Here is a 22878-nt window from a genome sequence, read left to right as displayed (position 1 = left end):
TGACCTACCTTACTGGACTGCAGAGAGGTTCCAGTCATGTATGGACAAGCTAGACCGGTTCATGGCCATCCCAGAAAATAGGACACCCAAGAGGCCAAGGGAGGTACTCTAGGAGGGGCCATGGGCTAAATACTCCAAGCCCTTTAACCCCCTACAGGAAGACATGAACTCTTACGACCTCACTGAAGAAGACACTCACTTCCAGGAAGAGGATGAGTTTGTGAATAATGAAGACCAACAAGAGGGAGGTTTTCATGATGACACTAACATAGGTGAGGAGAGCTACGAGGAGGACCCAGGTGAAGGTGGCTTACAGCCCTGGCAGTCACCGTCAGGGTCTATAGACCCTGACATAGACATTTCTTCTCCTCAGACCACACCGGTCAGGAACCCATCTCCAGTAGACGATCAGCCCATCTTCAATGCGCTACTGAGGAAGGCAGCAGCGCATTTTGAAGTTGAAACTGGGGAGGTCACCCCAGATACTGATTTTGTCGAAAGAATTATTAAAGAAAAACCTCCCACTAGTCAAACTATTCCTATCCTCCTTTATCGAATCCAGGCTATATAGATAGCTCATAAGTCACTGCATAATGCATAAAGGTGCTGAAGTTCACAGGGATGAATCCCTCCTGATACAAAGAAGTCCTCCGTATGTACGAGTGACACTCGTACATACGGAGGACTTCTTTGTATCGGGAGGGATTCATCCCTGTGAACTTCAGCACCTTTATGCATTATGCAGTGACTTATGAGCTATCTATATAGCCTGGATTTGATAAAGGCAGCTCTGCCGAAACACGTGTCATCCACAAAGGCTCTAACATCACAAAAATAAATAGGAATTGATTAATCATCACTACTTGCCATTCCATTATTTTTCGGCGCACTATCAAGGGATAGCTCAACACAACCATTATATATTGTCACAAACGGAGTGGAGGGACTCTAAGTCTCCGTAGTAGCTAAACCTGGTGCGACGCAAGATCTTTAACATCACCTCAACTCTCATGGACAAACCCTTTTAATTTAACGGGGCGCGTAGGTACTGCAGCAGGTGTCATCACAAACAGTCCCTCACCAAGAATGCTATTCCTATCCTCGCCTCGGTTAAGAGACGATTCACCCCATCACTGTCCACCCCCGCGCTGGTAAGAGGGGTCAATCCAAGAATCGAGAAATTGTTCTCACCTTCTGTCAGACCCATTATATATCGGGGGTCACTCAGTCCCGGACTCCTTAGTGGTGACTAACACAAGGAAGAGGGCTGGGGGTTCCACTGTCAACCAGCGAGGCACCCCCAGATAAAGAAGAGAAAAGGCTTTATGCCTTGGGCAAAAGAATTTCCGCCTCGGCAGCGTTTTCAATTAGGATTGCCAATAATACATTGTTGGCAAGCTATGCTGATGCTCAATGGGGAAAGCTTAAGCAGGACATCGAAGAAGCCCCTGAACCTGTAAGAACTTGCTTATTGGCTACAGTTACAGAATGAGCTCTGGTCAACCAGAGCATCATTAAGAACACTCTTGATGCAGCAGAAACTGCTGGCCGTTCTTTGGTGCAGGGATTTCTGCTGAAGCGTCACGTCTGGCTTCGCAATTCTGGTTTCAAGGCAGAAACGCAGGCGTCCCTCATTAATAAGCCAATAGAAGAGTCAAATCTCTTTGGAAGGGCAGTGGACGATGCACTGGAAAATGCGACGAAAGAATTCGACACCATAAAGACCTTAGACCAAATCTCAAAGCCTTCAAACAGGCGGGGATTTGGGAACAAACACTTTTTTCGTGGCCAACGCCAGCAGCAGCAGCAACAGCATTACACTGCGGGCAGCTCGCCCTCTAATCAGGGTACCAGTAACCAGTATAACCAAAGAGGACACCGCCGTGGCAAGGGCAGAGGCCGGGGCTCCAGCCCCAGAGGCACCCCGGCAAGTAACACCAAATGACCCGAAGGTTCGGGTCCCCTCCCATGCGTCTCCGGTTGGGGGCCGGATAACATCGTTCCTTTCAGCATGGGAGGGAATAACATCAGACCGGTGGGTATTGTCTACCGTAGCCGACGGGTACTGTATAGAGTTCAATCGGTCCCCCACCTACAGACCTCCAAGGGGACGACGCCTCTCACCAGAACACCTCGTCATCCTCCTGCAAGAAGTAGAACAGCTGCTACAGAAAGGAGCAATAGAGGTTGTGCTTCTATCTCAGGTAATGGAAGGTATTTATTCAGTGTACTTCCTTGTACCCAAAAAGGACCTAACCATGCGCCCTGTACTAGATCTGCGCCTAGCGAACACATTTGTAAAACCACAAAAATTTTGTATGGTAACATTACAGGAAGTAATTCCCCTGCTATCTCAGGGGGACTACATGACAACACTAGACATGAAAGATGGAAAATTTCATATTTTGATGTTGCCAGCGCACAGACTACCTCAGGTTCACGATAGAGGGATAAACACTACCAGTTCAGAGTGCTACCCTTCGGCATAGCGTCTGCACCGAGGGTATTCACGAAGGTACTGGCAGTGGCAGCGGCCCACCTGCGCAGGTTGTCCATACCGGTATACCCTTACCCCGCCGATTGGCTCATAACAGGGGAGTCCTACAAGACATGCTTCTCAAACACCCAGAAGACAGTAGACCTTTTGTTCCAACTGGGCTTCTCCATCAACGAGAAGAAGTCCAGCTTAGACCCCAGCCAAATCAAACAATTCCTAGGGGCTCTAATTCGAACAAAGGACGGCCTTGTCTTCCCCTCCAACGAGAGGGTCCAAAATATGCTGTTTCAGATCCCTCAATATGTGGCCGGTCGAGATGTGACAGTAGGCAAAGCAATGCGCTTGCTAGGAATGATGGCGTCATGTATTTTATTTGGTACCTCACGCGCGCCTGTGCATGCGCCCAATGCAAGAGTGGCTCAACAGCCAGTGGTGTCAGGCCAGCGGACAATGGGACGATCTAGTGGTGGTCTTGCAGGCCTTGGTTCTCTCGCTACGGTGGTGGTCGAAGGAAAACTTGGTAATAGGGAAACCATTCGCCACCCCCGCAGTGGAAGCCACTCTAACCACAGACGCATCCCTCACAGGATGGGGGGCTCACCTATCCCATCAGACTGCTTGCGGAGTCTGGACTCAGAGCGTAGCTTCCAAGCACATAAACTTATTAGAGCTACTTGCAGTGTTCAAGGCACTAAAAGCCTTCCAGACACACCTACAAGGGAAGACAGTGTTGGTCCTCACGGACAGCACCACAGCCATGTACTACCTCAACAAGCAAGGGGGCACTCACTCTCCAGGACTGTCCAAGCTGTCCCAGAACATCTGGAAGTGGGCTCTCAGACACATGTTCCTATTGTCACAACATGTACCAGGGGAACTCAATCTGCTAGCAGACGAACTCAGCAGAGACTTCCCTCTGCCCTCAGAGTACGAATGTGGGTTACACGAAGACATCATCTTCAACCAATGGGGCTTCCCAGAAATTGACCTGTTCACAACTCTTCCCCCCCCCCCCCCCGACTCCTCTGCGGAACAAGATAGTGCACAAGATGCACCAGGAACCAGTCATCATGATACTGATAGCCCCGATGTGGGCCCGCCAACCATGGTTTGCGCACCTGATGGAGATGTCCCTGTCCCCACCAGTGAACTGCCCTGCCCGTACAACTTGCTGTCACTGGACAAGGGCAAGACACTACACCCATGCCCACAGAACATGAACTTAGCAGCCTGGCTCCTGAGGTTTTAGAATTTGGCCATTTACAACTCCCTCAGATGCATGGACAGTCTCAAAGAAGCTAGAAAACCCAACACTCGCCACTGCTATTCTAGCAAGTGGAAGAGATTTGTCATCTGGTGTAGAGGTAAGAGCATCAACCCAGTCCACTGCTCTCCCACACAAATTGTCCTTTACCTGACCCATTTACTGGACTCAGGTCTAGTGTTCAATTCTATTAAAGTCCATTTAGTGGCACATCTCAATTTAAGGTGTCATGGTGGAAAGTCCCAGTTATCAAAGCCTTCATGGAGGGGGTAAAGAGAATACACCCTCCGATAGCAAACCCAGCTCCTGGCTGGGACCTTAATGTGGTACTTACCAGGCTCGTGGGCTCACCCTTTGAACCCATGCACAAGGCAACTCTTAAGGACCTCCGCCTTAAGACTGCTTTCCTAATAGCTATCCCCTCCATTAGGAGAGTAAGTGAACTACATGCTCTTTCCATTCTAGACCCCTTCGTAACAGTTGACAAAGATAAGGTGGTTCTACGCACACCCAAGGTTTGCACCGAAATTCATATCGAAATTCCATGTCAACCAGTCAATAGAACTACCAACGTTCTTTCAAAACCCTTCCAATTTGGGAGAAAAGAGCCTGCATACACTAGATGTGCGCAGAGCTGTCATGTTTTATATGGAAAGAACTAGGCCTCTGTGAAAGACTAATCAGTTCTTTGTCTCGGTGGCAGCAGGAAGAGAAGGGGATGCAGTCTCAAAGTCCACTATATCTAGATGGATTGTTCAATGCATCACTCTCTCTTGCTAAGAGAGAACTACCCTTCAAGCCAAGAGCGCACTCTACTCTAGGCACTGGGACATCCATAGCATTCATTGCAAACGTTCCCCTTGAGTCCATTTGCAAAGAAGCAACCTGGAGTTCTGTACACACCTTTACAAAACACTACTGTCCAGATGCTCACTCTATATCTGATTCCCAGGTGGGACAAGCAGTATTAAGACATCTTTTCTCTACTGTTCCTTCTCACAACCCACCTCCAGCTCCGGGTACTGCTCGCTAGTCTATGCACAGCATTTGATTCTAAGCAGATTAACAAACATCAGAAGACAATGCATTACTCACCGTAAAAGCATTTCTGATGGTTGTATCTGCTTAGATTCACATGCGCCCACCCTTCCTACCCGCTCGGATGGAAGGAACATGGACCTCTTTCTACATCTCTCTTTTCTGTACTCGCTCACGTATAGAAGGCTCCCTCAGGGCAGAAAAAAAATAGAGGGACCTTGGCGCGTGAGGGGTTGTGGGTACACTGCACGTCACTATAGGGATAGTGTTAGACACGCCTTGTCGACGTCCCCTTTTCGACTACGAAAAACCAAATGCAATACTCCGCAGTGACCACTGGATGTCGGACTATGCACAGCATGTGAATCTAAGCAGATACCGTAAAAGCATTTCTGATGGTTGTAAGTAATGCATTGTCATACCGAAGGGGGAAGAAAGTAGGAAGTTTAAGTATTGCTGCTTTCAAGTTCTAGCAGAGAGTGCCTCTGCTAAGAGCGCAGTGATGTAATATAACTCGAGTGTAGTGAAGATTGGTTTGACGATTTCAGGTACATGAACACAAGCGGTTCACGCTTGTTATAAGAAATAAGGCTGTCTGTTTATTTAATCGGGGACACCAGTTTAGCTGTCAGACATCTGGGCTGATCAAATCCAGGCCCTCATGATGGTGCACCCCAACCCCCTTGGTTTGCAATGTTTTATGCACATGTGTGCAGTAAGGTGTTAGACTCCTATGCTCAGGTCTCCTACAGGTTGCTGCTCAATCATCCCTTTGACTAAAGACTAAAGGGGCGAAACGCCTTACACATAGAAAAGAGAAGTGTTTAAAAGTTACTTTCTTGTAAAAGAGTTGGTTGGTAACTGTGAGTGAAAAGTTGCAAAAATTCTTCCTGATCTTGGATGTGTAATGCGCTATTCTCAAAAGTATGATTAACCTCTTTCTTTCGTTAGAAACCGTTTTTTCTTTCTAAAAGAAAGATGTGAAGGTATATTACTCATTATTCATCTGCGATTAGGTTGTGCCTCTTCACAAAAGTAATGGGTTGGTTTCACCAGATATTCCTGTTAGGATAATTGTATGAGTGTCCCCCAACTTAGTCTTCCTTCCCCTGACTTGCTGCTAGCCTGACCAGAATAAGTCTGCATTAGGTTGTTGCTTACATAGAATAATTTAGTCATTCAATGAAGCGTAACATGGGGTTTTGCTTTCCCTGTGCTGTTGTAGACAGTCTTTCTTGCTAACTGTCCATCATAAGTCATACATAAGGTAATTGTGTAGCTGGGAAAGATCTAACGTGGACTCCATTGTGAGATTAAAATAAAGTATATGGGGTTTACTTGAGTTAGCTGTGTGCCATCCCAAAAATAAGTTCCAAGAGTTACTGCTTATCTCAATCTGTTTCACTAATCTCAAAAGCACCTTTAATTGAATAGTACATCCTTAGGTTTTTCTCACCTAGTATAACTGTGCTATCACAAAAGTAGTTATAGGTTTTTACTGTACCTGGAATAAGTGTTCCACTATTCAAAAAACGTATACTGTCCATTGACTGATTTTGTGATTTGTTACTGAGTCATTGTACAACTGGTAGGGTCGAGAGATATAAGGGCGACCCTCTTTTTTTTGTAAGGGGGCTTGACTCAAGAGGGTGGGAGATACTGTAAGTGAGAAAAAGAGTCAAAGCTACCCTAACCAAAGGCGTGACATAGGGTGAACAATGTTAAACAATGTTAAATGTATTGTCATTTAAAACAATACTTGAAATATATACTGTTTGTCACTCTGCCTACTAACTCACAAAAACGCAGATAAAAATATGCTCAATAATGCATATATTCAGCGCCACAGCGCAGCTTGTAAATTTGTTTTGTTCTGTTAATGTAAAATAAAAAAAAACCTTTTGTTGCCATTCCCGCATCCTTGGGGTTTTTTGTCTATTGAGCTAGCAGTTACCTAGCTCCTCTGCAAACCTGGTGACCCTATGTCACGCCTTTGGTTAGGGTAGCTTTGACTCTTTTTCTCACTTACAACTGGTAGGGTCTACTGCCATGGCATTACTGAATGTAATTGTGAAAGTAAGCATTGGTTTTTACTGCCAAGAACAGGCGTGACCTATACTGAATGTGTATGCAAAGGTTTTGACTTCCCTAGAACTACTGTTAGGTGTTCCAAATAAGGTTTATACTTTGGTCTGTGTACCTTCAAGTATAGTGTTGTGTTTTTATAATTGTGATTTCATATAATGTGATAGTACGTATTCACCCATAGATTTATCTGGGCCTACCTGTATTTAAATAAAACCTTTATTTTTACATACTTGGTGTTTCTTTGGACCATTTGTATTACAATTTCATGTGTACTGATTCTTCAGCCTTCTCTCCCTCCTAAAATGAGCCTGGCTGCTCTTTTTTCTTTGTCGGGTTAAAATGGTTTACAGCATAGGAAACCTTTAGCTCCAATATCCCCATAAAACAGTTAAAAAGAGAAACCTTCTTTTAAGTGTCAATCTTTTGTGAATCCTTCAGTCCCAAACTCTGTTGAACTTTGTCATTTATGTTAATTCGTAATTGTCTATTTCTCTGAAGATAGTCCACAAGAGCTTAATCAAGGCAAGAGGGAAGTGCGTTCCGCGAAACCTTCCACTAGTCATCCACTGATCTGGTGACATGTTTTGGTCGCCTCTCCTAGTAAGATGGCTCTCTCGTTTCTCAACGCCAGGCAGACAAGAGTTAAATGTTTTAATGTTTCTCTAGTGTCCTTAATCCGAAAGTCTGCTTGAGACATCCATTCCATGTCCTTGCCTCCTTTCTAATGGCTGCTCTGTCTAAGCTACCATGAACTCTGGTGGTATAGCCTTATACTAAGAGTGGAGTTTTATACTCTCTCTGTTGTATGATTTTACTAAGCCCTCAGATGGACTTCAGAAATACTGTCCTAACAGGGACCTGTATGCCAAAGGATAGTTTTATGAAGTCTTGCCTCAAGTGGACTTTAAGAAAACTCCACCAACAGGATCTGTACCATTCAACAGCCAGTAGTTGTCCAATTGGGTCACTTACTGCTGTCGCATCTGTGCAAGTGGCAGACTTTCTGGCACCAGTGATGAGGGCTTGGGACTAGACGTCCTACTCCCCTACCTGGGCCACACACAGGCTCACCCACAAAAGTAGCAGCTTTTCCAGGCAAGTGCATAACCTTATAAGGAGTTTCCTGACCTGAGAGGGCAAGAATAAGGCCAAACTACATTATGGCCGTAGATTGTTTGTTTTATTTCTATAGCGCACCTTAACCTGGAGGTATCTGGGCGCATTTGGCAGTTACAAGTGTTACAGGTATGCAAAGGTCATGGAATACAGAATTACAAAGTCATACAATCACAGTAATAATGTCAATTAATTACAATCAATGTACAGTCCTAGGATCAAAATTGAGGTCCAGGGATAAAATAGTATACAGTAGGAGAACTAGATGGTGGAGTGTTTTTTTTTTTTTTTTTTTTTAAATGTTAGTACTTTTCGGTTAGCCATTTGATCAAGCGGAAATCTTGTGGCACGACCATTTTAGGGCACTAGCCATGTTTAGTAGCCATACTGTTAACGTGAATGTTCACACAAAATACAAAAATTGAAAAAAAAGTTGCTGCCGCCAGCTTGCATTTAGGCACACATATAAAAGTTAACAAAATCCCATGTGTAAAAAGATTTGCGGATACAAACGTATCCACATTGCATTGTAATATGCTTTGTGCAATATAAGAATACAAGATTTCCAAAAGGGAAACAGTTTCCCAGTTTTGATAGTCCGAAGGACTGATCCGTTTCTCAATAAGAATGAGAAAAGGGAAGTGAAGCAGACTTCAAAAAGTCAGGGCAGTATCAGAAATGGAGCAAAAAGAATGGGGCTCCATAGAAAACTATAGAGGGAAAGCTTCAAAAAGAAAATATTTCCAAACATGTAACTTGGCATAGCTGCTTGCTAAATAGACGTTTGCTTGGACCTGTGCAAGTTTACTTTGTATTTTGTGATATGGGAAGGCAACAAAACAGACCATAATATGATGGGCCGCCTTTTTTTTTTTTTTTTTAATGTATGTACTTCATGCTTAAACAGAAAATGGGTTAATTTGTAAAGATTTAGAAGTGCTTCTATTGTTACTAACAATATGTTTTGTCAAACAGAAAGCTTTTGTCCAGTGATCGAAATCCTCCAATTGACGACTTGATCAAATCTGGTATACTGCCTATTCTAGTGCACTGTCTGGAAAGGGATGACAAGTAAGTCTTCTTATGATTTCCAGTTCACTCTTCATTGCTCAGTTGCATATACCCAGTTTTCCCTCCTTAACAGTCCCAACTTTTCCTATGGGTATTTTGTCTTGGGAAATCGGTTATTGTGATCACTCATGCAGCAGAAAGTGATTCCCAAACCTTATCCATTTAAAAGATAGCTACTCTAGTGACCTTAGTAGTTTAACAAGCTATGTTGTACTATGTTGTAGGGTTGTAAAGGTTTTTCCAGTAAAAACAAATTGTATCTTGATACTTGTGATAATGGAATTCCTGCAACTTAGCATGCTTACCCTCACTACTACTGTAGCTGCCCTCAAACCTGCTTTGGAAAGTCATATGTTAAGGCTACATGTCTATCGAACCTTGGCTACTGCAGGTCACGGTCATTGTGTACTGTGAGCAGTACCTTTTAGCCAAATGTTTTTAAATATGCTGTACCATACTCCAATAAAGATTTTTTTTTTTTTATATATTTTAGTCCTTCTTTGCAGTTTGAAGCTGCATGGGCCTTGACCAACATTGCATCTGGAACATCTGAACAAACGCAAGCTGTAGTTCAGTCTAGTGAGTATAGACGTTGTGTTATACTTTTTTTTTTTTCTGTTCAGGAATGGGTAGATTTGACACCCCACCATTGATTTTAATGGCATCCCTAGCATATATCGGTTTTGCAATCATAGCTGACTTGCAACTCGAGTGAAGCTAAAAAAAAGCTTTACTAATCTGCTTAACACATTTTGGGAGCACATGTCTGTCCCAGAGTCTGCCAGTGCAATGACTGTTTTGCTCGTTTTATTTATACATTTATAAAGCACTCAAACCCACAGTCATCAAGGCGTTAGTTGTCCTGTGTGACAGGGACCCTTTCTGTCTAGTAACAGTCATACTATTTTGATACCATTTACTTAAAATGTTCACTTGAATGTTTTTAGATATTTCATTTGGCCATATTGCTTTTTTGACATTCTTCCTGCTGTCTGAGGCCGAGAGCCTCCAAATCTGGGCATGCATGTTCATAGTTTCCTGCTCGGGACTTCAGGTCAGTCCTGTGTGATTGGAACTGTATGACTGGTGAAACTGGTGTTCTGGTTGGAAGGGGTCTCAATCCACATTTCTCCTAGTAAATGCCTCTTGCTGTGCAGATGAGGGGTGGTAGACTGTCCATGATTGGACTTCTGCTGCCATTTTGAAAAGTGATTAGGAGGCCACCCTAGTTACAGTGAACAAGGGAAATTCTGGTAGTTCAGCCAAATCTATCATGGACAGTGGTCCTGGCTTTGTCTCAGACCTCACCTGAGTGTGGTCCACAATGAGTCCACAAAGTGAAGCAGTCGAGGATTGCACTTGGACTGGTAATATAAAAATACTATATTATTGGCCAATGAGCACACTTTGAAGAGTAAAGCTCCAGGCAGTGATGGACTTCCACCTGAATTTTATAGGACACACGATAGTGGTGTACTCCCGGGGAGCATGCAGGAAACCCTAGTGGTCCTGATACTTAAACCTGGGAAACCTGCAGACAAATCCTAATCGTATCGGCCCCTAGCAGTGATAAATTATGACCTGAAAATATTGACAACGATATTGGCAGGGCGGCTCCGCAAAGTGATTGCGGGCCTGATACATAGCGATCAGACAGGTTTTATCCCAGGCCAAAGCACTGCCCTGAATTTGCATAGACAGCAGCACATTATTGCACAGACCTACGAATGCCCTGAAAGGTACGTGGTGGTATTGCTTGATGCGATTTAAAGCTTTTGATTCACTCTATTGGGAATGGCTATTTGTAACATTGCAGGGGTTTGGGTTCGGAGAGCAGTTTATTTGATGTGTGAGGATCCTATTCACACCACAGACTGCCAGGTTTAAATCTGGGAGGCGGTTGTCAGCGGCATGGGACATTCAGAGAGGAACGCAGCAGTGTTGCCCGCTGTCGCCCATGTTATGTTCTGGCGCCGCTCGCGGTCTACCTACGCCAGGATTTCTTGGAGGCGCAGAATTCAGGTTGGTGGCACTAGGCACTTGATCTGATTATAAGCGTACAATATTTTGCTGCATATAGGCGAACCGCAACACAACCTACCAATAGTCATGGAAGTATTGGATAATTTTGCTAAGGTGTCGGGATATCCTTTCAATAGAAAAGTCATGCATTTTTCCATTGGTGGGACTCCGCGAGGCCTTGCTGGATATGTTATAACATGCCATACATAGAAGGAATTGTGAGCATTAAACCGTGTTACATCTAGATAGGATTGTGAATGAATAAATGTCTGTCTGTGCCACACTTAGCTGGAATCACGATTGTCAGAACGTGTCGCACCTATATGGAATTATGAACATAAGCCTGCATCGCATCTAGATAGGATTGTAAATGCGCTAGCCGCGCATATCGATAGGTTCCTGTTAGGCAAAGTTTGTATGCAGTACCCTCTGGGAACACTACAAACAACTATGACTACAGGTATAGGCAACCCAACCTTTGGTATAAGCTTGTACTACACAGTTCTGGTAGCGTGTTGAGCAGCCAGGCTTATCTCAAGAGGGGAAATGTGAGCTGTAGTGGAGTTGCACAAAGATTCACAGTAACAGGTCTTCAAGTAAACTCTTACAAGCAAGGTTTCTTGCATAAGCAATCATTAATTTATCAGTCAGTTATAAAGCCTTCTTCAGAAGGGAGCAATAGAATAGTAACACACAAATACACTGTACACTCGGAGTTTCTGAATCAGAAAAGACCCTTTTGGGATCGCCCACAGACCCAACCTACGCCCACAGGTGACTACAGTGACAAGGATGCTGGGGACATTAATAACTTACTGTTGGCATTCAGAATACTCTTTAAAAGTTTGTAAAAGGCAAAGGCTATTAGAACACAAGAGACCACAAATATCAAGCAGTGCAGATGCTTTTAGAGTTCACTATGAGTCATTCAATTCAAAAGGCTAAGCCAAAGTCAAAGGGCAAAAGTCTTGGATACGATAAAGTGCTTCTGGTAAGTAATGGAAAAGTCTTTGCACAAGTTCTTAGGAGTCTTTGATGAAAATAATCAAATGTAGGGCCACACGCTGATTAGACTTGTGAGTTGTGGAAATTGCAAGCACTTCTACAGTAAGAGGTAAGTTCTGTTAGACTTGTTTGCAGTACATTGGTAAAGAAGAAAAGATGCAGCTGTTGACTTCTGTTCCTGTGCAGCTATGCAAATCTCATTGTTCCTGGGCCTCAAGTCGTGGGGACAAGAGGGAGGACGTCAGGGGACTCCTGCACTGTCCAAACAGGCAAACTTTACTTTTCACGTTTCAGCTCCTTGCGGTACAACAAAAGGCAATAAGCGCGGCTCCTGGCTGTCGCGGTGGAATTTCCTCATATCTGCGGTCCCGTACTCGACTAAGGTGGGGGGGTTGGGGTGGGGGGGGGGGGTTCAGGCTTGGTCAGTCCTACTTCGTGGGAGTCTGGAGGATCTTCCAAAAGCTTTAGGCCAGCTTACAAGCAAGACACAATCTGGTGTCCCTCTCCCTGCCTCCAAGGTTTCCTGCAGCATTTGTGAGGAAATTGAACCAGGTCCAAGATGGGTGTCCAGGTGGATTACTTGGGAATTGATTGGTCCCACCAACTCAAAGGGAGAAGTTGTCCTGGCAGTGCTTCTCTGTCCATGCGAACTTGGCGATTCAGACCTGCATCAGGGCTTCACCTAGCAAACCAATGGTCCAGGAGTTGCAGCAGCCGTCCTCTTCAAGCTCTTCTTCGGTTCCTTCGTCCAGTGGTCGACTCTGCCTTCCAAGCCAAAAGACTCACCTTTTATTGATTTCTGTCCCATTCATTCCAGCCTAGCTGCCACTCACCTAGCAGGGTGGCTGTCCTTGCCGGGCACAGAGTGCATTTGGGTCTCTTAGGAGAGTAAGGACAGGGAGTTTTGGGCACCTCCCTCACTTCCTGCCTACCCCAGACACTCTGGAGCCAGAGGCGGGTTTCACTCCTGACGCCCGCCAAAGGCAAATGAACAGAGAGACCAAACCTGGTTTGGTGGGCAGAGAAACTCTAGAAGGACCTTTCCACAAAGACATGGCGAAAAAAGAAAGACCGGGCACCATTTTAACAAGGGTGGCTGGATGACATTTTGAAAAAGATGGCTCCCGCGGTTAACTTCGCGGTAAATGCAAACCTTGGTAGTTCAAAACCAAACCACTGCCACCAGCCATTTCAATGAGGAAAGGGTAACATAAAAAATGTTACATGAGCGTTCGGCAGAATTGCATGCAGTACTCTGTGGGACCACTACACACAATTAGGACTACATGTGTTAGCCAAACCAACCTTTGGTATAAGTCAGTACCACACAGTTTTTGGTAGTGAGCTAAGCAGCCAGGCTTATCTCAAGAGTGAATGTGAGCAGTACAAGTTGTTACACAGAGGACTTTCAATCACAGTGGTTCAAGTAGACACTTATACTCAAGGTATCTTGGTAAAACGCATAATAATTTATTATATAATCATTTAGAAAACATTTCACTAGCAGAAGACAACTTAATATTCTATACCAATACACTTCAATACAAAACTCTTGAGACAGTTTGAGCTCCCCTGAAATAGGAGCCAAATGGCAGTTCAGTTACTTAGAAGTGAGCAAAAAGGCATAGGGTAAGTAGAATAGATCACATATACTTTTTAGACAGTGCAAATAGTTTCAGTTCACCAGAGGAGTTCAATTCAAGTCATTCGGCCAGGCCAAAGTCAATGGTCTAGTGTTCTGGATTGGAAAGGGCAGTTCTGGTATCAAACGGTAAAGTATTTGCAAAAGTTCTCAGAAGTAGTTTAGGCGAAAAAGGATCATATGTCGGGTCACAAGCTGATTAGGCTTGCAAGTTAGGAAAGTTTCACAAACTTTCACCATGAGAGTGGCTTTCTCTCAATCGGGTTGGCACAGTACCTTAGTATGAAGAACAAAATGCAGCTGACTACGTTGGTTCCTGGCAGGTCCTGCAGATCTCACTGTGCTGAGCCTCAGTCGTGGGGACAAGAGGGAGGACATCGGGACTCCTGCAGTGCACGGGATCGTTCAAAAGGCAAACAAGATGGAGTCACTTCAGTTCCAGGAGCTGCAGGTTAAAGCACACAACCTGGTATCCCCCTCTGTGGTTAATCCTAACCAACCGTGAGAATGGTATCCAGGTGGCTTACGAGTAGAACCAAAAGCAAACTGCAAAAATGGTTCTCTAAAGAACTAACCCAATTAAAAGGAGCCAAAAGAAAACTGGAAAACTCATGGAAAAAAAACCCACAGCAGAAAACAGGGAAAAATGGAAAATCACTGAAACATGCTACAAGAAAGAAATAATGGAGGCCAAAAAACAGTACTTAATCATGGCAGCAGAAAATGTGTCAAACTTTTTAACATCTTGAAGTCCCTAGACAAACCCCTTGCCATCTCGCCACCTTTCTCACCCTCACAACAGGAATGCGACAACACCCAGAAAGCTTTTTGAGAAGCTAGAAAAGGCTAGACACAAAATCCCAACTAAGCAAACCTAAAACAATAAAAATGCCGACAGAAGAGCCTCTTGAACATAGAAACTTTTAATTTCTCGTACATCACCACAGAAGAGATGAAAAAAACACTTGCCTCGATGAAACCAACATCCTGCACAGAAAACATTCTACCACCCAAAATAGTTCTGGAACATCAGATAATTTCGCCCCTACACTGGCAAAAATTGTTAACACCTCCTTTAGGGACCAGCTAGTCACTCAGTCCATAAAGTCACAGTAACTCCCCTAATAAAAAAAGGGCCTGGATCCAAGAGACCCAAGCAACCTTAGACCAATAACGAACTGCAACTTCCTGCTTAAAATCATGGACCTGGTAGCCACCGCCCAATTACAGGCACACACTGAGGCTCTGGCTCACTTCACCCACAAAAATCTGGGTTTAGACCATCACACAGCACAGAATCAGCTATGCTGGACTTGCAGACAAAGATGCTCAGCATCATGGACAGGGGAAAAACGGTACGTCTTATCCTGTTAGATCTCAGCGCAGCCTTTGACCTACTGGATCACAACCTGCTCGAAGTAGCACTAGGCAAAACTGCAAATTGCTCACAGGTGGCAAAGACATGGATAATGTCGTTCCTAAAGAACAGGACCTCTCGAGTCCATTGGGGAGCCAAATTCTCCATGGAAAGTGAGATTCTCTGCGGGGTCCCTCGGGCAGCCAGCATGTCATCGCTGCTTTTCAACCTCTACATTAGATTTCTATGCTACATTTTAGATCATGTAAGGTGCAGGGAAAGGTGACCAACCTGCCCCTGAAGGCCCAGGTGGTCTAGATGAAGTCATCCTCTACGCTCGAGCTGGTGGCAGCTGCCCTCTCGAAGGCAAAAGGTGGCTGACCCGATACAGGGGACCCAGGCAGTGCCCAGAGAGGCCCTACCCTCGAGGCGGGAGGCCTCGCCCAAGCCGGTGGACAAAAACGCCAGAGAAGAGGGTGCCTTCCCTAAGCTGGATACCGAACCCTCAGAATGCAAAAAAAAGGGGGGGGGGGAGGAGGTGGAGGCCTCGACCGTGCTCCCGGTCAGGTAGTTCTTTCTCGGATGCAGATGACCCGGTGTCTGTTCACAAGGTCCCGGTGGACGTGGGGAACGGCGGCGGAAATAGAGGGAGACGGCGGGAATGCCGCCAATGACATAGGTGCTGGGCCCAGCAAGCCTACCCACATCACCCCCCGACCCCCCCCCCCCTCCCCCATACACCTCCCAGGCAAGTGTCGCTGGACATCCTCTCAACTCTCCACACCCTGGTGTTGGAAATCCAGAAGAGGATGCAGACAGCACCTCCTGCATTGGTGGCACCGGGCCTGCCACCGGCAAAGAGAAAGCACCACCCTAAGCCGCCTCATAAACTGCCACACAGACCCCCACTGCCCCTAGGGAGACGGGGACGGGCACAATTAAATTGACTTTACTAGTCTTTTTAAATTCCTAGTCCCAGCACACCCTATCTTACAATGGAGTGCTGGGGGAGTGGGGGGGGGGGGGGTTACTTAGTATCCCTCTGTCTAGATACTCTTGTAGCAGTCAAATGCTACCCGTTCCTCTGAGAATGGCTGCTGGCAGTGGTTTTACAAAGAATACCATGATTTTTCCCGACCGCGAACAGGTGGTACAGCCTTATACTAAGAGTGGTGTTTTGAACTGCCTCAGAAGGGAGCAATAGAATAATAACACACAAATACACTTCAATACTGTACACTCTAGTTTCTGATTCAAAAAAGACCCTTTTCAGATCGCCCACAGACACAACCTACACCCACAAGTGACCTCAGTAACGAGGGTGCGGGGGACATTAATATCTTACTGTTGGCATTCAGAATACTCTTAAAAGTTAGTAAAAGGCAAAGGTTATTAGAACAAGAGACCACAAATATTCGGTTCCATGTAATGTCGCCACAAAAATCTCGCCATGCAAAAATATCACCGAAAAATTGTCGTTTTTTGTGGTGACATTATTGCATGGAACATGCGGGGGACACCCCTGCAACCCCTAAACTTTTAAAAAAAAATGTTTTCTTTCCGCCGATATTTACGGCGACCATATATATGGCGATATTATTACCTGATACCAAATATTCCTAAGCTGGTAAGTGTTTTTTGTAAAGAAGAAAAGATGCAGCTGATGACTTCTGTTCCTGTGCAGCTCTGCAGAGCTCACTGTTCCTGGGCCTCAGTCGTAGAGACAAGAGGGAGGAAGTCGGGGGACTCAATGCACTTGGACTCAATGCACTGGGACTGTCAACCTGCAACCGGCCTACTTCACTTTCATTGGCGGTTTTGCTATTCAGCAACCGCAAATAGCAACAACGTGGTTCCTGTCTGTCAAGGTGGACTATCCTTGATACTGGGGTCCCACACTGCGCTTGGGCGGGCTCAGACTTGACCAGTTGGTCCCACCAACTCAAGGGGAGAAGCCGTCCTTGCAGGGGCTTCCTTGTCGATGCAAACTTGGCATTTCGGCACTAAAGCAGACCTTCACTGGGCAAACCAACGGTCCAGGAGTTGCAGCAGGCGTCCTCTTCAAGCTCTTTTTCGGTTCCTTTGTCCAGTGGTCGACACTGCCTTCCAAGCCAAAAGACTATCCTTTTATTCAGTTCTCTGCCTTTCATTTCAGCCTAGCTGTCACTCACCCAGCAGGGTGGCTGTCCTTGCCGGACTGTCAGCCAATCACCACAGAGTGCTTTTGGGTCTCCTATGCGACTAAACCCCGGATAGTTTCGTCCACCTCCCTCACTTCCTGCCTCCCCCGGACACTCTGGAGCCAGAAGCGGTCTTCAGTCCTGAATCCCGCCAAATGTGTACAAACAAAGGGACCAAACCTGGTTTGGCGCGCAGACACAAACTCTAGAAGGACCTTTCCAAAAAGGACCGGGACCTGCTTGAAAAACATGGCTCCTCCGTTTTTAGCTACCGGTGTTCGCGGTTGGGAAAAATCATGGTAGTTCGTTGTAAAACCACTGCTACCAGCCATTTTGATATGAAAGGATAGCATTTGACTGCTACATGAGTTTCTAGACACAAGGGATACTAGGTAACCCCTCCAGCACTCCATAAGAAGATAGTGTGTGCTGGGTCTAGGAATTTAAAGACTAGCAGAAAAGTCAAATTAGCCTTATGTTCTCTGGGAAACAGTGGTTTATCCCAGAGAAGGTATTTAAACCTTTGGGATGTCTAAAAAGACATCACTGTGTCACTGCACTGAGGATGCTGTGTAACACACATGAAAAGATTATGCAAATGGAGTTATCTAAAACTCCACAATCGAAGAACACAAGAGTAACGTGCACATCAAATTACATAAGAGTGAGGAAAAAAGGCTCACTTTTTCCAGGTAAAAAAAATTAAGTCCTCAATCCAGCAAAGTTGCTGGGGGTCTCTAAGGTGACAGGAATTTGCACATTTATGAGAATTCTCCCTAACATCCTTTGTCTCCCTCCTTGCCTGAATGGGGACAAATCCCAGTGGGAGGCTGGCTGTCCTGATAGGACAACCAGACCGCCCCTTGTTGTAAAAATTATAAGTTACTCACTGTAGCGACTAACATACTCCTAGTCCATAGTCCCTTTCCTCAATACTGTATGGGTGTACCTCGCTAGGGACGGGAGACTGAACTTTTTTCACCAGAAAATCTCTTCTGCCGCTTTAAATTTAGAGGCGCGCAGCCCTGGGAGCATGAGCCCGCCTGACTCCACCCACCGGCGCCACTGCTCAATCCCCACTGGTGTGGCGACAAGATTACCATTGCCTTATCACACCAGTTTTATTTGGGGGGGGGGGATGGTGGGACGTATGGAGGAAAGCAGACTCTGAGTACATTTAGTCACTACGGTGAGCAACTTAATTACTCCTGCGTCCCGTCCCCTTTCCTCCATACTATATGTGCGATTACAACTGAATTAGTCCCAGGGTGGAGAGGCACCCCTCCTTAAAAAAACAAGTTCCTTAATACTGTCGGCTCAAATGCCACGTCTGACCTGGAGCGTGCATCCAAACAATGTGGGGCGTGAAGGGCAAGCCTTTGGTTAACTGCTGCGAGCATGGTTTCCGCATTACACTGACGAAGGTGCAATGAGTCATTGGAATGGACCTTCTTTCCATAAGCAGCCAACATATCTCCTCCTTGCCTAGCAGGGCCAAGGACAAGGTGGCAGTGGAATACTGCAGCTTCCGAGTATATAGAGGCTGTGGCAATCACAGGAGTGTGGTTGAGGGTGTGCCAACAGTCCATTTGCATGTACTTGGCGTTGAGGTGCCTGTTAGTGTGCTGCGCTGAATGAGGTTTAATCCATCCCTTTTTTGCCCTACGTGACAATGTCCTCCTGCATCGGAATCCCTGTTGTAGCCGCGGGGTGTAGAGCGAGGACCTCGGCCTGGACACCGGCCTCTGGTCGTTATACCTCAGGTTGTGGAAGCCCCAAGGACTCGGCCAGACCAGTGAGCCGTTCATGGATTGCCTTGGCCGAAGAGTCGGGGTGGTCCTCCTCAGTGTCCGTCAGAGTGTCCTGCTGGTTCGGAGCGGGCGGAGGAGTACTTGGTGCCGACGGCTGATGTGTGCTACCAGCAACCAATGTCTCCAACTGCATCTTTTCTTCCTACTAGGTTACTCTGCCAACCCGATTGAGAGAACTTGCCTCTCGTGGTGAAAGTTTGTGAAACTGTCCCAACTTGCAGGCCTAATCAGCTTGTGACCAACATGATTCCTTTTCGTACAAACTACTTCTGAAAACTTTGGCAAAGACTTTACCGTTTACTACAAGAACTGCTCTTTCCTATCCAAGACACTAGCCCATTGACTTTGGCCTAGGCCTATTGAACTAAACCGAGTCCTCTAGTGAACTGAAACTATTTGCACTGCCTAAGAAAGTATTTGTGATCTATTCTAATAACTTGTGCGTTTTTACTCCTATTTAAAGTGACTGAAATGCCATTTTTCTCATATTTCAGAGATCCTAATTTGCTCACTCCTTGGTTTGGTATTAATGTGTGTGTATAATAAGTTGCCTCCTTTTAGTGAATGTTTTCTAAATGACTATGTAATTAACAAGTGTTTTACCAATAAACCTTGAGTGCAAGTGTCTACTTGAACCACTGTGATTGTAAGATCTCTAACTGCTCACATTACCTCTTGAGAAAAGCATGGCTTCTCAGCTCGCTACCAAAAATTATTCCGAAGGTTGTTTTTTGCTTACACCTGTAGTCCTAATTGTATGTGGTGGTCCAAGAGGGTACTGCATGTAATTCTGCCTAACAAAGGGCTTTGGAGTTTTGGACTCCTCCCTCGCTTCCTGCCTTCAGACTGACTGGAGCCTGGGCGGGGGAGTCCAGGGGACTCCCGTGTACTCCCGCTGAAGATTAAAGTCACACAAAGGAATTTCCTGCCCTGGATGGTGGAGGGAGGGTCAGAGGGGGGGGGGGGGGAGGAAGGAAGGACCAGAATCACTAAAAGGGCAAAAAAAAAGACTGGGTCCATTTTTGGTAAAATGAACACCCTTGGGTGCCTTTACCGCAGATGTGCAAACAGCCCGCGGTAAAGGTGCACCAAATTAGTAATGGGCATCACTGCCACCAGCCATTAAAGGTAAGCAAAAGGTTCTGGGGTTGACCCGGATCAGGAAGATTTATCATTACTATGAAAATCTTATCTAACAGCTGTGGTATAAGATGGCACCTCTGCTGGAATTTGTACCTGACAAGCTGGTCGAGGCGCTTGAGATCCTCCAGGAGAGCGAGGTGGCATCAGACCATGCCATCACTGTGACCCTGGACATGGCGTTCCAACAGATGCGGGACTTGGTGTGCTTTGTTTTGGCTGGTTGAAGGCCACCAACTTCCGTCAGGAGGTCCAGACGGGGGTGCTGGACATGCCCTCCCATGACTTATGCACTGTTCCAGCCTATCCCATCCTTTCATGCCTCCAGTGGCAAATCGGGTAGTTCAATGAAGGGGTTCAGTGGAGGGTTCTCCTCGTACCGTTAACCCTCCGGGTCCAAGACCCAGGAGCCCTGCAGGGACCGCTCCAAGGTTTTCGGTGGTGGTGGTGGTCGTCGCTCCCAAGGAGACACTCGGGCCCGAAGAAAGATTGAACAGGCCAGGACGTCGGGCCCCCACCCATGCATCCCCTGGTGGGTGGCAGGCTGGCAGCCTTTGTCAGCGAGTGGGGAAAAGATCTCCACCGGCCGATGGATGCTGGATGCTTTCGCTCATGGACACACTAAAGTTTCAGCAGAAGTGTCCGCAGATACCACCGATGGCCCGGCAGGAGCAGCACATCCCTCGGCTCCTGCAGGAAGTACGGGCCATGCTAAAAAGGGGTTGCTAGAGCTGGTCCCAAAGCGACTCCGGGGTTCTGTAGTCTACTCCGGATACTTGATAAGAAGACTGGGGGCTAGAGGCCCATTCTAGACCTCCGGTGCTTCAACAAGTACCTCAAGTACCAAAAATTCAGGAAGGTCCTGTTGCAGCACATGCTCGACCAACTGGAGGAAGGAGGCTGCTTGTTACTGATTCTGGAGGACGCATACTTCTACGTCCCCGTTCATGAGAAGCATCGGAAGTTCCTGCACTTCGTGGTACAGGAAAGGCACTACTAGTTCAAGGCCCTTTGCTTCAGATTGAAGTCGGTGTTAGGCAACATTGTATGCAGTACCCTTTGGGCACACTGCAACAACCCTGACCTCCTGGCAATAGGAACCCAACCTTTGGTATAAGTCTGTACTACACATGTTGGTAGCATGATTGAGCAGCCAGGCTTATTTTAAGAGGGATCAATGTGAGCTGTAGGGGAGTTACACAGATTCAGTGAAAAGCATTAAAATAAACTTACACACAAGGTTTCTTGATTTACAAAAATATATATATATATATATATATATATATATATATATATATATATATATATATATATATATATATATATATATATATATATATATATATATATATATATATATATATATATATATAATTTCTGATGTTTGTTAATCTGCTTAGAATCACATGCTGTGCATAGGTCCGACATCCAGTGGTCACTGCGGAGTATTGCATTTTGTTTTTCGTAGTCGAAAAGGGACGTCAACAAGGCGTGTCTGAAATACTATCCCTAGAGTGACGTGCGTTGTACCCACAATCACTCACGCGCCAAGGTCCATCAGATTGTTTTTTTCCGCCCAGCTACTGGTCGCCTTTACGCGGAGCTCCTCGAGAGACATTGCAGATTTCATCTCCTCGACCTTTGGTCGTTTTCCTATTTAATATACAACACATCGATCCCTCTCTCGACGCAGTTGTGAAGCTGTCTCCGCCGAGCAAGATCTTCGACGGAGGGGACGAGCGGAGGAGATCCTTCGGCGTTGCCGAACACGTGGCCTGGCCTCGCAGGCCAAATACAGTAGGGAGAGTGGGGTCGTGGTACATCTCTGGTTCTTTTCTGAGAATGCCTTTCCTTTTCCCCTTCCTTTCCCTTGGGGTCGTTATCACGATTTATTGCCTCGGCTATGGAGAGGACACCCTTTAGGTTTTGCCAGCGTTGCAAGGGCAAGTTTACTTGGAAGGAAAAGCGTTCACGGTGTAACCGCTGCTTGCCCCTCGATCACAAAGAGGAGGGTTGCACGGCTTGTCGGCTTCTTAAGCCAAAGACTCTAAAAGACCGTAGGGTCAAGAGGTGGGCGGCCTACGCTATGTCAAAGGCCGATTCTTCACCAGCCGCTGCTACCACCGACAGCGACGAGGAACGTGATAACACGACCTCCGCTACGGAAGTCGTAGACCCCTCTAAAGAGCGCTTGCGCTCTTCGTCGTCTGTCCCTGGCCCCGACGGGCTCGGCTCACGCCCTGCTTATGGGGATGAACACCCCGACGACACTGACGCACACGATACCACACATAAGCACACAGCCCATGGCTCTTCTTCGTCGAAGACGAAGAAAGCATCAGTGCCCAAGGAGACGCAGGTTCCACCGGCGGCCTCCTCGGACCGTTCAGGTTCGAAGCCCCTCTCGCAACCGCGACCAGCGACTGGGCTTTCGGCAAATAAGGGCGCCGCCCCCAAACCATCGGCCGGCGCGCACCAGCAGAGAGTGCACGCCGCCGTAGAACGATCGACACCCGTAATGTCGAAACCACAGCCCTCCGCTGACAAACGAGTCACAGAGAGCTTGGCGAGGATCGTTGTAGCCGACGCCCAGAAGCGTACGCCGAAAGACACGTCGAGCGCTACGCAAAGGTCGAAAGACACGCCG

At 46.3% G+C, this 22878-nt stretch overlaps 1 protein-coding gene across 1 annotated transcript in view; it reads left to right on the top strand.

The window, feature by feature from the left end:
* The window catches only part of KPNA4 (karyopherin subunit alpha 4), a 422537-nt gene that overhangs the window by 88424 nt on the left and 311235 nt on the right, over positions 1–22878 (top strand). The window contains exons 6-7 of the mRNA XM_069618469.1: positions 8979–9074; positions 9568–9653. Coding sequence (XP_069474570.1) covers positions 8979–9074; positions 9568–9653 — 182 coding nt within the window. The remainder of the gene's footprint in view (positions 1–8978; positions 9075–9567; positions 9654–22878) is intronic.

The sequence above is a fragment of the Ambystoma mexicanum genome, chromosome 10 (assembly GCF_040938575.1).
Source record: "Ambystoma mexicanum isolate Mex_15411 chromosome 10, UKY_AmexF1_1, whole genome shotgun sequence".
Classification (NCBI taxonomy): Eukaryota; Metazoa; Chordata; class Amphibia; order Caudata; family Ambystomatidae; genus Ambystoma; species Ambystoma mexicanum.
The sequence above is the reverse complement of the archived record's forward strand: the minus strand, read 5'-3'. Positions and strand labels throughout refer to the sequence as shown.